At 39.7% G+C, this 15344-nt stretch overlaps 1 protein-coding gene across 18 annotated transcripts in view; it reads right to left on the bottom strand.

Annotated features, from left to right (window-relative positions):
• The window catches only part of TLE4 (TLE family member 4, transcriptional corepressor), a 141768-nt gene that overhangs the window by 17467 nt on the left and 108957 nt on the right, over positions 1 to 15344 (bottom strand). For 15 of the 18 annotated variants that reach the window (XM_036433716.2, XM_036433711.2, XM_036433705.2 and 12 more), the window contains 6 exons: positions 7162 to 7281; positions 5871 to 5924; positions 5216 to 5368; positions 3896 to 4028; positions 3119 to 3312; positions 2554 to 2630 (listed from right to left, as the gene is read on the bottom strand). In XM_036433716.2, the coding sequence (XP_036289609.1) occupies positions 2554 to 2630; positions 3119 to 3312; positions 3896 to 4028; positions 5216 to 5368; positions 5871 to 5924; positions 7162 to 7281 (731 nt within the window). The remainder of the gene's footprint in view (positions 1 to 2553; positions 2631 to 3118; positions 3313 to 3895; positions 4029 to 5215; positions 5369 to 5870; positions 5925 to 7161; positions 7282 to 15344) is intronic. The other 3 variants (XM_036433714.2, XM_036433712.2, XM_036433715.2) reach the window with 1 other exon arrangement.

The following is a 15344-nucleotide window of genomic DNA, read 5'->3' on the forward strand; positions in this document are numbered from 1 at the left end:
CTCCAGAAGCCATACTTTGTGGACCATACCACATTCTCTGGGATTCCTGGTGTCATCTGCCAATTACATTAGTTGTGACTCTTAGCACTCCTAGGAACAACATTTCTCAACTATCCTCCAACCCATCAAGCCTTCTAAAAGGCTTTCACAATGTTTATAATACTGAGAGTCAAGGCTGGGGGAATGAAGGGAGCCACTGGGCAGCAGTTGAGAGAAGCACCACCTCATCTGCTCTGGTGATTTTACTATAGCTGTGGATGCAACTGCTGTTTAAGCAGTGACTGCAGTACCTGAACACTGGATGATGCCTCTTTCCTAAGGGACCCTTCCATCCCCATGGCTTCATATAGAACTCATGGGTATTTGAGTTATTTGATTAATCCTTTGACCTTGTTATTTAGTCACTGCTTGCAATAGACCAAACTTTTCACCTTCAAATACATCAAAGTTCTTGGTCAACAAGACTTGTCAGTAAACAACTATTTGCAGAACACACATACATACATAGAATTTTATGATAATTGATTATACCTTTAACTCTCAAGGAACTTGAAGTCTAATTTGTCTTGCCTCCCTTAATAATCAGTCAAATATTTACTGAACAACTTGACTACGGAGCCAGCACGTGTCTGATCCAACAGAAAAGAGTATGTAAAGCAGTAAGTTACAGAAGGAAGAATCAAGAGTTCGATATATCAGGGGGAAAGTGAAGAAAAGGGTCATGGTCAGGGATGATTAAGACTGAGGGGCAGGCAACTTGGGGAGAGAAAGAGAACACTTAGGAGATAAAAAGGTGACCAGTCCCTGAGTGTATACTTAGTAAATAACTAAGCAATGGGAAGTCAGAAAAGGGAGAGATTGGCACATATTTTCTTTCTTTTATCCATGCACCCAATAAGTATAAATTGTGATCAACAACGTGAACCAGGTACCATTCTAGGCACTGGAGCTACTTCTGTAACTGAACAGCCAAGAGCTCTTCTGCTCTGTTATCATGGAACTTACATTCAAGTGGGGAGAGACAGATAATGGCTATAGACAAGTATGAAAATGGCAAGGAACAAAAAAGAACAATGATGGGGAGGAAAGACGAGCAGGATGCTATTTTAGATAGGGCTGTCAGGGCTGAATACTCAAACTGACATCTTAGCAGAGACCCAAGTGAGACAATAGGCCACAGAAGACATGAATGTGCACAAAGGATCAGAGAAAGCAAATGCCCCAAGGTAGGCAAGCCAGTAGGGAGGCCTCTGTGCCAAGGGGATTTGGCTGCTACTAAAGGCCGAGTTTGGAAAGCAGAGGGCAAGTGAGAAAGTACTAGTGATTGGGGAAGCAGCATGTATACGGTGTGTATAGGTGACAGACAGGATGCCAGAGGAAAGAGCAATGAGGATAGAAAACACAAGTGACTAATAAGGTAGAGAGGGGCTGACGGGATGCTTCCCAAAAGAGAGGAATCGAGCTGTGATTTTAAAGGAAAATCCAGTGTTATTTTATAGTAAACTAGAGGCCCGTTGCACAAAGATTTGTGCAAGAATAGGTCTTCCTTCCCCTGGTTGCTGGCACTGGTTTTCATCCAGCACTTAGGTCCTAGGCCTTCGCTCAGGCCTCTGCCTTCCACCTTCATTCTGGCCAGAGCCTTCAGTCTTCACTCCAGCCAGAGCACCACTCCTGTAGCTCCCGCTGCCTCCCCCCGCCCCCATCCTCTTCATCATAGCAGGCATCCTGCCCCCCCCCCCCCCCCCCCCCCCCGCTGCTCTGAGTCTATGTATGCAAATTAATCCATCTTTGTTGGGTTAATTTGCATACTCACTCCTGATTGGGTGATGGTCATCATGGAGGAAGGGCCAATTTGCATATTTCTTTTTCATTAGTATAGATGTTTTGTATCTTGGATTATGAAGCCAAATAGCAGAGAGACCTGTCTATGGTTATATTAATTGAAAGTTATACTGGATTGAAATGAAGGATGTGGAATGAGATATGGCAAGATCAGAATGTATAAGAAGAGGCTGAAACAATGATGTGTACAAGTTTCGCATTCATGACTCAAGGGGTGCTATGAATAGAGGAACTCCAAATATCCAGATCCCAAGACAAGAAGCCAGCTGACAACAGAGCAAGCCACTTTTCCGGAAACACAATTGAGCATAAAACCACACTTCTTTCTTTTCAGCCTTTAAAGTCTGGCATGTCTTTTCCCAACATGCTCAAATTTTGAGCATCCAGGTTTACATATGAGACTTTTTTTTTTTTTAAAGGCAACAAAAGAATTGCCTCGAAAACAGTAACAGATGTAGAGACAACCTGACTGCTGGAGACGCCTCAGCAATTTGCATTTTCATATTAGCAGCTCAAGATTTTAAATTGAAAACACAAACCTCACCTCATTACCTCTTTTCTTATGCTAAGAGAAAATGGAAAATACTTCACAAGGAAAAAAAATGCAAGCCGCAGGAACTGCCCTACACTGTCTAGCAGTGCCCAAAGTTTAAAGGGCCAGCAGAACCCAGAGCCTGGTGCACAGTGAGCTAGGGGAACAGAGGTACTCACGGTTTTCCTCCTGGAATGCCTGTCAGGTTTGGAGGTATTGCTGGGACACGCATGTGATGGTGTGGATCAAATCCAACCTACATTTTTTTTTGCAAGCAAAATAATAAAAACAGACAGTTACATTTACTAATTTTATCTTTCTCAATATCTTTTCTAAAACCTGGGAGACAGATTCTTTAAAAATAACATTTTAGAAACATATATGGAATTATCTATTTATTGATGAAATGATGGGATGTTTATGATTTCTAGGTAACATAATTGGGAGTGGCACATACATAAAAATATACTAATAATTATTCATGCTTATTATGGAAAGGAAGCACTCACAAAATTATTGAAATAGTTGCTATCCTTTGGTAGATTTAAGATTTTTTTTTAAATGGAAAATAAAAAAGAAATTCCCTCCTTACAAAAGAAAATAGATATCATGATATAATTACATATAGTTTAATTTATAAATACACACTATAAATAACTCAAATTATACAGACCGCATTAGAAGAACATGAATTATTATCCTCTGTGCCCTGAAATGTTTATTTTGTAAAAACCACAGACATACCACTGGTGATCTCCCATAAGCAGCCGCAGCGGCGGCGGCAGCAGCAGCAGCACTCATCTGCGGGGAGATGTTGTGCAGCCCTGCATAGGCAGCTCCAGGGCTGGTCAGCTCCCCATTCATCCCAGCATGGGGCACGATCCCAAAGGGGGTTGGATATGGACAAGGAACTGCCATTGGGGTCCTTAGGCTTGAAGCTACAGACCAAGGAAAGAGGAAAGAGAAAAACAAAGAACATAGGTAACAATAATGAAGTCAGACATTCTTATATACATTAAAAATAGGATGATTCAAATAAGCTTATTTTTATATTCTCAAAAATCATCCAGGCCTTCATCAGAATTCGTTCATTCACTTTATTTTATTAAACATTTACTATGTGCCAGACTTCGTGCCTGGTCGGGTTAAGAAACTTTGTCAAGCCGAGACAGGTTTGGCTCAATGGATAGAGCGTCGGCTTGGGGACTGAAGGGTCCCGGGTTCGATTCCGGTCAAGGGCATGTACCTTGGTTGCGGGCATATCCCCAGTAGGGGGTGTGCAAGAGGCAGCTGATCCATGACTCTCTCTCATCGATGTTTCTAACTCTCTATCTCTCTCCCTTCCTCTCTGTACAAAATCAATAAAATATATTTAAAAAAGAAAAAGAAAAAAAAGAAACTTTGTCAAACAGCCAAAAAATGCTGGTTATTAACTCTTAAAGAACTGCACTCTTTAAGCTGCTTTAATTTCTGTAAAAATCAAGCAACATATAAATATGGAGAAAACTTTTTTTTACTAACCCAAGGGGTCGACGCCTGGTGGTTTTCCAGCTACAGGCCTCAATCCAGGAGTGGAATTACTGCCTGGGGTGGGTGCATCGGTTCGTGGAGTAGGGGTATTGGACTTTGAAACAGGAGTAGTAGATTTTTCATTCTAACAAGAGATACAATAAGATACACTGGCAATGAGAACACAGTTTTAAGAATTATGTTTAAAAACAATGATGTTTTACATTTTAAAAGAAGGTAAAGAGAAAAAAAACAATAGGAAAAGGTTCTTCAGCTTGGGCCTTTATTTTCATTAATTAAAGAAAGCTAAAAAGAGTTCCCTGAGACCACAAAACCAATGTCCAGGAGAACATACAAGGAAGGTGAATTTAGAGTCAAGTGGACTACTTCCAGAAAACTGGTGAGTGTCCTATGGATGCGAACAGGTCATGCGTTCTATGACCACCACTTGCTGGTGATTTTAAGATTGAATGGTTTGAGTTGGGCTCCTGGTGGATAGTTTAAGTCACTGAGACTTCCAGGTTAACAGATCCCCTTAGAAAAGATCCAAGCCTGAGTCATCATACAGATCAGCACAGAGGAGTTGCCATTCCGAAAAGGCAAAAAGGCCAGAGAAACAAACAAAACAAAAATTAATCTAGCTCCTGGTCAGACATAGTCCATTAATTTGCAAAAAAACTGTTGATTTTTTTTTTTTTTCCTTTAGCAGTGAATTCAAAAGGTTACTTAAAAACTAAATTTGTACTTTTGTTCTTGTTAATGTTAGGTTACAAGGAAATAACGGGGGAGAAAAAGAAGGGTGCCACAAAAAAAAAACAAAATTAACTGCATAGCCACAGAGGGGGTTATGAGGAGATCACCCTGACTTGCCAGCAGTTTCAATTGCATTTCTGATTTGTAGTATGAGTCAAGGTGAATTTTTTTTAGATAGAAAGATTATTTTTTAGATAGAAAAGGAATATTATTGCAGTCATATATAGCATGGTAATTCAACCAAAACTAGCAACAAAATCACATCCATGCCAAAAACTAAATTTACCATAAACCACAGATGACAAAACTGTGACCCCAGTGTGCATTTCTTCATCTTCACTAAGACATGTATTACTCAACGTCCCCACCTCCCACTCTCGCCTTGCAGAAAGACTCACAAAACAAACACCCATCACTGACAAATCGGTAAACCCATCTGCTCCAAAAATGCTTGTCAATTAAACTTGAATGCTGAACATATACATATATTTGGAAATAAATGTCCTATAAAAAAATGTGAAAAGGAAAAAAAATGTCAAACCCAACCATCCTGAAATAGCAACACTGAGAACTGCTTACAAGGCTAAGTTCTTTGGATTTGGAGGAAGGAGTACTGCTGGAGGATGCAATTGAGGCTGGGCTGATGGGGGCATCTTTCTTGAGCAGGCGAGTCTTGTCCAGGCCATTCTCTCTGGGGGAATGTGCTGGGCTCCCTCGAGGGGAAGAGGGATCCTACAAAGTAACATCTCGGGTATTAATGCAGCACAGAACATTCACAATGCTGGAGTACTTGGGTGTGGACGTTTCTAACTGTAAGTATTTAATAGCTTAGAAATGCAAAATATTCTGGAATAGATAACAGTCACTGAATCACTGAAGAAAATATTCAGTATCGAGGTCAAAGAAAATACTACACATTTATAGTATTTATTTAAAACAAAAATCCAAACTCTAAAAATTGGCAAGTCACTTGTCAATAACATCTATAGGCTAACACAGAGGCAGAGGTCTGGTGTGCGTTTGGGGTGGTAGCAAAACACACTTGTACATCATAGAAAATTATCGCAATAACAAGCACTGGTAACACAGAAAGTCAGTAATACGCAAAATTTCCAAGTAAATATAAAGCAGGTACTTTTAAAAATTAAGAAAACAATGAAGATACCAATTGTTAGGACACTAGTCATTGTTAAAGCTGGGTAAAAATAAGAAGCTAAATGAGCCGTAAACATACCTCATTGGAAACGTCAACCACCAAGTTGTCATCACTCTTCTCACCATCGCTGTCCTGTATTAACAAGTGACAAGTATTATCTCCTCCACCCATTAAAAAAAAAATCATACTAGTTAAGTCCAGATTAACTGGTCATGTCTTACAAAAATGAACTGTACCAAACGATGCTAATCACTCTACAGTGTACTATGTCCTTTAATCCTCATGCTGGAAGCTCTGAGGTAGGTAGTATGATGATTCTATTGTACAGTTTGAAAAACTAGAAGCTTATAGCTTCCTTGTTACTCTATAGTAGGGGTGTCGAACTCAATCAGAGAAGGGGCCAAAATCTAAAATCCAGCCTAAATCGCGGGCCGAATGGTTTACTGAACAGTCATAAACTGTCATTGTGATGGAAACGCAGCGGAGTGCAGTGATGACAGCGCGGTGCGGGCCACATTGCAAGGCCTGGCGGGACGGATTTGGCCCGCGGGCCTTGTGTTTGACACATGTGCATAGTATCAGCAGCAAACTGGCACACCCACACTGAATCTGCCTACACATGGGTATGATGTGTTCTGTTAGTGTTTTAGAAAAAAACTGGGTAAGTAGCCATAATTTTAACATTGGCAGTTTTCAGATGAAAACCCTTATTTTCAGGCCCTCCACCACACCCCACCCCCATCTGCCCCTCAGACCTGCAGTCCTGCTAGGCAAGATCACAGGAAGTGAAGTGGGGACTGCTTGCCTCCATCCCTGTCCCATCTGGCTTGCTCCCTTTGCTATGTTACCAAATGAACCAGTCACTGAAGAAAAATGAGTGCCAACCAATACCAGGGACATACTGGATGACTCTGCAAGTCCCAGGCCATAGACTTTCTGTACTCCTCAGCACAGGAGGTCATCTAAACATTGTAATAGGTTTTCTATGATTTTATATTTTTCTTTGACATTTCTAGCTGACCACAAAAAATTCAGCCACCTGGAAATATATGGAGGGAAACAAATACATCTATAGAAATAATAATATGGAATACTCAAGTTTTCAATTCTTTGCCAGATAAAGTACTCTGTTCTCGTCAATACATGTGTGCACTCCTCACTCCTGCACCCATTCAGGACTTCAGGCTAATCAGTTAAGACAAAACTTTGACCTCCCACTCCCCTCCCACACACACACACACACACACACACACTCTTAGGACGTTATTATCCTGTATTCTAGTTTTGGCTGGTAACAGTTAAAGGGTAACATGGCCATAGATAAAAAGCAAGGTAAACTGGCCTCCAAAGCAAAGGTGAATGAACCTACATAACGAGCTGCAATTTCTTTTTCTTCAGTTTTCTGCTTTTTGCTATCAGAGGAGTAGTCTGTGGAGTTTCTGTGCTTCTCAGCACCTCGGAAACTGGCTGACGGGGATACTGAAGAGCTCTGAAATCAGAAAGGGAAGCTGGGTTGAGAGACCATCAGCCATTAAACAATGTGGGGTTTTTTATTTTATTTTTTCTTTATTAAGGTGTTACATATGTGTCCTCATCCCCTCATTACCCCCTACTCTCCCCAGCTTGTGTCCTCACTCCCCAGTGTCTGTGTCCTTTGGATATGCTTAAGTGCAAGCATACAAGTCATTGATCATTTGAGACTTTATCTCCTTTTTGTTCATTAGTACACACTTGCAAAGCTGGTAACAAGAAATAGAAGAGAGGAGGAAGTGAAAAGAAAACATATAGAGAGAAAACAAAGGAGGAAAAGGGAAAAGGCGCATCCATAAAATTAATTCTTTAGCAAAATAGCAGACATTTGTAGCAGCAATGTCTTTACCAACACCACTCCTAGGGAGATGGAAATTAAGGAGAAAATAAACAAATAGTACTACATCAAAATAAAAAGCTTCTGCAAAGCAAAGGAAATCATCAACAAAACAACAAGGAATACCACTGCATGGGAGAACATATTTGCCAATGTTATCTCCAATAAGAGTTTAATCTCCAAAATTTATAGGGAACTTATACAACTTAACAAAAGGAAGGTAAACAACCCAATCAAAAAATGGACAAAGATCCTAAATAGACACTTTTTGAAAGAGGACATACAGAAAGCCAGAAGACATATGAAAACATAATCAAAGTCACTAATCATCAGAGAGATGCAAATCAAAACGACAATGTGGTACCATGTCACACCTGTCAGAATGGCATCAACAAATCAACAAAGGACAAATGCTGGAGAGGATGCTGAGAAAAAAGGAACCCTGTTGCACTGCTGGTGGGAATACTGGTACAGCCATTGTGGAAAACATTTTCTAAAATGTTTTAGAAAATGTACAGCATTTTCTAAAAATAAAAATAAAAAATGGAACTGCCATTTGACCCAGTAATATCACTTTCAGGTATATATCCCAAGAAAACAGAAACACCAACCAGAAAGAATATATGCATCCTTATGTTCATAGCAGCACAATTTATAATAGCTAAGATTTGGAAACAGGCCTAAATGCCCATCAGAAGATGAGTGGATTAGAAAACTGTGGTACATCTACACAATGGAATACTACGCTGCTATAAAAAGAAGGAATTCTTACCATTTGCAACAGCATGGATAGAACTAGAAAGCATTGTTCTATGCTTTCTATTGAATAGTTCTATCCATGTGCCAAATGAAATAAGCCAGTCCGAGAAAGATAAATATCACATGATCTCACTCATTTATGAAATACTAGAGGCCCAATGCATGAAATTCATGCACGGGAGGGTGTGCCTCTCAGCCCAACCTGCAACCTCTCCAATCTGGGACTGCAAGCTCCCAACTGCTCACCTGCCTGCCTTCCTGATTGCCCCTAACCACTTCTGCCTGCCAGCCTGATCACCCCCTAACAACTCCCCTGTCAGCCTGATTGATGCCTAACTGCTCCCCTGCCAGTCTGATTGCCCCTAACTCCCCTCCCCCTCACAGGCCTGGTCTCCCTTAACTGCCCTCCCCTGCCAGCCTGATCACCCACAACTGCCCTCCCTTGCAGGTCTGGTCCCTCCCATCTTTCCTCCCCTGCTGGCCATCTCGTGGCAGCCATCTTGTGTCCACATGGGGGAAAAGGAAGGGATGGCCCCTCAGCCCAGCCTGTGCCTTCTCACAGTCTGGGACCCCCTCACTTCTTACCAGCCGCCTGCTTGTTGTTCCTTACTGCTTAGCTTGCTGCTCCTTAGCTCTGCTGTGGAGGCGGGAGAGGGTCCTGCCACTGCTGCTGCACTTGCCAGCCTTGAGCCTGGCTTCTGGCTGAGATTTAATATAATCCCTCTGTGGAAACTTAATGATCACCAGGGGGCAGCTCCTGCATTGAGTGTCTGCCCACTGGTGGTTAGTGTGCATCATAGCGACCAGATGTTCTGGTGTTCTGCCATAACGGTCACTTAGGCTTTTATTATATAGATTACAAATCATGTTTATCTCAAAATAAGAAAAATTATAGGTCCTAGTTTGAAATCCAACCTAGACTTAGTAAGGCTGTTTGACAAGTTGGCTGGAAAAGTGATACCTCCATAATCTAAAGAGATGACTCGACCCTTCACTTTATTCCTCTGCCACCTCATGATCAAAGATGCCCTTGTATAAGAAAGAGTTCTATAAAAATTATTACCCTTAAAAGAGGTAGTATTGTTATAATTAGCTAATTTTAATAACAGGGCACACACAGACTTTACTAACAGACAAGAGCATCCTCTGAGTCAGACTGCCCGGGTTTGAGTCTAGAGTCTCAATTTAATAGGTGTGTAGCCTTGGGGATGCTGCTGTTTCAACCAGTCTGTGGTCAACAATACCCCATCCTCCTCCTCAACTGCATTGCTTTGAAGAACTATGTGAAAAAATCCACATAAGGTACAAGATACTGTCCCAGGCAGACAACTGAACCCTCTACAGTAAGCAACTCAGCACTAAAACTGTGGATTGCTATTTACTATAGAGCTGGTTTGGATCTTCTATTTTAAGCCTCACATAAGGACTATTCTAGGTATTTGTGTAGCACTACCCTTCAGCATAGATATACAAATAGTCCATAATGATAGGGTTTCAATAGGCTGCTATTAACCAAAATATCTCCTTTCGACGATCACAGTAAGCTTTTGGTTCAATACTACAGGAAGGACTATAAATACCACCTCCACATTGGACTTTCTAATTTCACTTCAAATGCACATCAAGCTGATTCTGCTTTCCCTTTGCATAGGTGCAGCGCTCAGACTTCCCTGCTTACTTACAAGATTCCAACCAGAAAAAGTATGCTAAAAGGCCAAGTGGACAACCAGGATCAAGAACTATAAACTCCTTCATTACTTGTGTGTCCATCAGCTATTGCCTTCAAATACACCATCTACTTGGCACTAAATTGTAAATCTGTTTTCAAACAGATAAAGGGGATGATGACAGGGCAGAGGGCACCATAAAAATCTACTCTACCTGTAGTTTATTCTGTACAGGAATTAGTTTGATCAGGAACAAATTTTTATTATGTTTATGGCAGTGGGAATGGGTAGGATGGAGAGGACAAGGTCATGAGTCTTGTAGACCCTTTATTGATGCTATAACCAAAGTATCCAATCACCATTTCCTCTGCAAAAGACCAATACCTAGAGCAGAGACGAATATTGGTGACTTTCTTGAATTCAGAAAGGCCAATATACTCCTGGAGTTCCACAGGGACTCAACCCATTCCTAAGCAGAAACAAACTCACAACCACAATCTTGTCACAAGTCCTCAGGCATTTCAGTTACAAAATACTTTCAACAAGTCCTGAAGAAAAAATATCCTGAATAAACCTATGTACACCAAACCCCATCCCAGTGCATTTCTGATTGAGATTTTATGTAAACAAAATGTTTACATGTTCCTGTTTATAGAGCTCTTTTTAACTAATAAAACATTTTAAAGTTTATTATCTAATTTATAAGGGAATAACCAGGAGAGATAAAAAATAATAATCCTCAACTGAGAAAAAAATATAAGAACTTTTAAAAAATTATTTGGTCAAAATGCACATCTCTTATTGCCTGATAACACATGCAATTATGTGTAAGTTTGCTTAAAATGTTAGTGGTAAAATACTTGACTATAGTGTCAATTTATTGCTCATTACAATAAAGCTTTTTAAAATTAAGGAAGTCAGCCGGGACTGGTTTGGCTCAATGGATAGAGCGTCAGCTTGGGGACTGAAGGGTCCTGGGTTCGATTCTGGTCAAGGGCATGTACCTTGGTTGCGGGCATATCCCCAGTAGGAGGTGTGCAAGAGGCAGCTGATCAATGACTCTCTCATCAATGTTTCTAACTCTCTATCTCTCTCCCTTCCTCTCTGTATAAAAAAAAAAAATCAATAAAATATATATTTAAAAAAATTAAGGAAGTCATTAAAAGCACAATCTGTATATAACCCTCAAAGAACTCACTTTTTTTCAAATTAATGTAACTCAAAATTAATCTTCAAAAATGACTGGGACTTTCTGCAGACCTGCCCTTGCTAAAACAGGATTTAATATGATCTCCATATAAAGTAATGGGCCTGTTCTTAATAAAGGTTTCACCTTCTATAACATTTCACGAACAGCAAGTTCTTTAAAATGTCCCATTGTTGTCGTGGTCTTCCAGCTTCTCCCCGGGTAAGAGACACTTGGTTTACGATGAATTTCTTTTGCAGGTAATAAAAATTCCATCAAATCAGAAAGGATAACTGGAGTACTTCTTTGGAAGGCTGCTGCGAGGATTCAGGAGTGCTTGCATGCTATTAAGCACAGCATCCAGCACCACGAAGAGCTACTGCTCATGTGGAACCCACCACACAAACGTAGCCCACTTATTGGTTCACTCAGTATTTACTGAATACCCTTGCCCTCCAGTAAGGATCCCTGAGGTGAAAATACTTACTGGTAGAATACAGAAGTCCTACATAGTTTTTTTCCTTCCTGTGGTACAATATACAGCACTCCAGTATTCAGTCACTCATGTTTTGTTGCCATGGACTCAGCATTATGTATTACTTGGTCAGGATAAAATGCTGTAATAATTTATAAGGCATCAATAAAATTGATTTTAAATTAGAACATTATCTTAATGTTCTCTTGGGGTTTCTTGACTGTTATTTCCTCTTCCTGGAATAAAGCTGTTGGCTCCACCCCAGAAATTTCATTAAATACTGTTACTTTAGCTGGTGAGCTGAGCAGTTGGAACAAGATGCTCTGACACCAAAGATACAGGTTTAAATCTTGTGTAGATGCCTTAGTTTCCTCTTGACAGCTATTGGCTGCATGTGGTCCAAACTGTGGTTCCCATGAGGAAGGAACTAGAGGAACTGAGAGAGGACAAGTATATTCCCAAACCACTGATGGGAAGAGCCCAAGCACTAAATTAGTCAAGTAATCTCACTCCTGAGTTTAGAGATGGCAGAAGATTAAAAGCCTCCCACAAACTGTAAGAAAAAAGAAAGAAAGAAAGAAAAGCCAGTGCACACAAATGTAGCACAGAAGTCACATCTTTTTACTAGTAAACTGTCTAATCACCCAAGGCCACTGCATGCTCTCCAATCCAATTGACCTTCTCCAAGTTTGCAAGACCTAACATTCCTACATGCACTTGTACTCCTCCACCAAGAAATCCCTTCCCTCTACAAATCTTGTATGCAGACACTATGTATATTAATCATATAGACTCACCACCTTATTCTGAGATTACTTTTTTCCATTTAGCACCTATAAAATATATCCTAAATCATTCATTCACCTACTGCTTTATAATCAATTTTACTAAGTCTCATTGACAAATATGAATCACTACATGAGTTTGATTGCCCTAAAAATAAGGGGGCTAGAGCCCAAAAATTTCCTTCCTGAATTGATGTTAGATTTATTCTTATACTGTGTGTGCTCTGTTCTTGAATCAAAATATGTACGTACTTTTTCTAACAGCTACTTTGAAAGAAGCTGAAGTAGGGTAGCTAGTTGTTCAGAGAAAATAAGTGACTCAGCTTTAAGACTTGGCAAGCTGTATCTTAGTGGACCAGAATCCTCATTTTAGTAACTATTAACATTTATTGAAAAAGGAAGTATTTTCATATTGCTATTTTTCCCCCCAGTAAACTGTTTTAATCTATCTGAAAGGCTAACATTTTTTTTCTTACAAAGTGTTAACTCTACAGAGCATCATATATATCCTTATGTATTATGCATGCAAATATATTCTATAATCTTAGAGGGTAATTTCGCAGGAACAGAGAAGGAAATGACAGTACATCAATTTAAAGGTAGATTGCCTAGCTGTTTTAGGATTGCTAATCCTTAAAAACTCCAGGTCTTCTTTTTGCCACCACAAAGGGTTAAATAGTTCTTAGTGATCACTTAATTATTGTGGGTTTTAAGGCCTTTCATTAAAGTACTGACTTGAGTTGTGTTCTAGAACAGAACTGACAAACAGAAAGAGAATGTGAGCTACATATGTATTTTAAATTTTTCTAGTAGCCAGATTTTTTAAAAATTAAAATAAACATGTAAAATTTTAATCAATTTTATTTAGCGCAATGTATCAAAAAAACAACAACAACAACAAAAAAACACCACCACCGTCAACATGTAATCAATATCTAAATTATTAATGATATATTTTGCATTCTTTTTTAGTACTAGGTCTTTAAAATCTTTGCTCTTACAGCACATCTCAATTTGGACTGGTCATATATTTCTGGTGCTCAATAACCACATGTGGCTTGTGGCTACCATATTAGATGGCATAGGCCTAAAATGTCTTGAATAGGAATCAACCCCTATTAATAGAAACATCTAGTGCTTTACAGAGGTACAGGCTTGATGTGGCGGCTGCCTCTTTCCTCCAATCTCAGTTGAAAGCCTCTTTTCCTCAGAGTGCTGACACCCCATCTCTTTCACCTCTCAGCACAGGCTTCTGCCAAGAACTCTTTTTCTAAGACTCTGAGTGACTAACCTCTTTTCACCTTTTATATCTCAGCTTTAAATGCCACCTTCTTAGAAAGATCTGGTGAATTATGCTATCCAAGATTCCTTCTGAAAATCTCTATCAAAGCCCCCTTTTAAAATGTCCTAGCACTTATATCACAACTATTATTTTGATTAGAAGTTCCTGGAAGGCAAGGTCTATGCCTGGTTTCATCACATGAAAATCCAGTAATTGCTTTAATGCCTCAATGAACAGCTGCTGAACAAACAAATGAGTACAACACTTGATTGCTCATGCACCAATGCTTATGCATATGTCTTCCTTGTGCCCACCTTATTTTCATTATGTTGAGATTAGAGATTAGGCATTCCTAACAGGCATGCACTATTGTATCTTACTTCTTTGTATTCTTAGCACTCAATATGATTGCCAAAGTCAGAAGAATAGCTGTGCATTGTGTGTGTGTGTGTGTGTGGTATATGCAGGGGCATATATGTAGGCACACCAAAGGAAGGAGTCAGCCTTCAAAAGTGGTAATTTTGAAAGTGATATAGTGGTAAAACATTTTTCAGGACTGTGCTGATATTAAAAATACAAAAAATAAAAGTGAAACAAAGATCAGAATGGTATCAGGTAGAGAAGATGGTCAATAGTGGTGCCTTTTCCCTGTTTGCCCCCTTAATCAAATGCACAGGCCCCTTCTCCCAAGGTTAGCATAGGCTTGATCTCTGGGTAGGCATGCAAGAAATATGTGTTGTTGCATAATTGTATCAAGGCCTCCAATTTTTCTTTATTCAAAAAGAGATAAATCTTCAGCATAAGGGAGACACTTTTCAACTAGTTAGCCCTTGTCCTCATCCTTCATCATGTACTCATCACCTGTGTGTGACCAGGGAGCAACAAATCTCACTCAAGTCTGGCCACTGAAAAGGTAGGATTTAAATGAATCCTGCCTGACTGACCACCAGGTGAAGAGTGCAGCGCCAGCAGTTTTCCTGTGGCTGCTCATTTGGAGAATGGGGATCCCTGGAAATGTCTATCCCTCAAGGAGGTATGCGGTAAAAAGAAAAAAAAAATTCTCAATACTTTTTTCCCTGGATAGTAAATCATCACCATACAGTGATGAAAGGGAAAGCCAAATATAGGGCAGACAGATATAATACTTTTTGTTTTGTTTTTTAAAAGAGCTTTACATTGGTCTATTTTTAAATCATAGACCATCATCTAGAACTCTATGTGAATTTTTTGTATATAAAGCATTAATGTCAGTTTAACAATGACTTCAGTATATGGAGGAATGAAAACAAATGAGACACAGCTACTTAGAGACATAATTTAAAATCATTCCAAAGAAATGATTTCAACCTACAGCTTTCATTTGAAAACTTAGATCTAAAGTTGCGAGGATCTGAACAAAATAAACAAACATTGGAAGAACAGGTCAATTCGTCAAACGTGTGCCACAATGACTCTGGTCGAACCATGGCTGAGTTGTTGAAAAGGAAATCAGGTCAAGGTCAAATCTCCCTGCTCCCCTCAAATAATCCCA

This window comes from Pipistrellus kuhlii, unplaced genomic scaffold, assembly GCF_014108245.1.
Source record: "Pipistrellus kuhlii isolate mPipKuh1 unplaced genomic scaffold, mPipKuh1.p scaffold_m20_p_12, whole genome shotgun sequence".
NCBI classification, from domain to species: Eukaryota; Metazoa; Chordata; class Mammalia; order Chiroptera; family Vespertilionidae; genus Pipistrellus; species Pipistrellus kuhlii.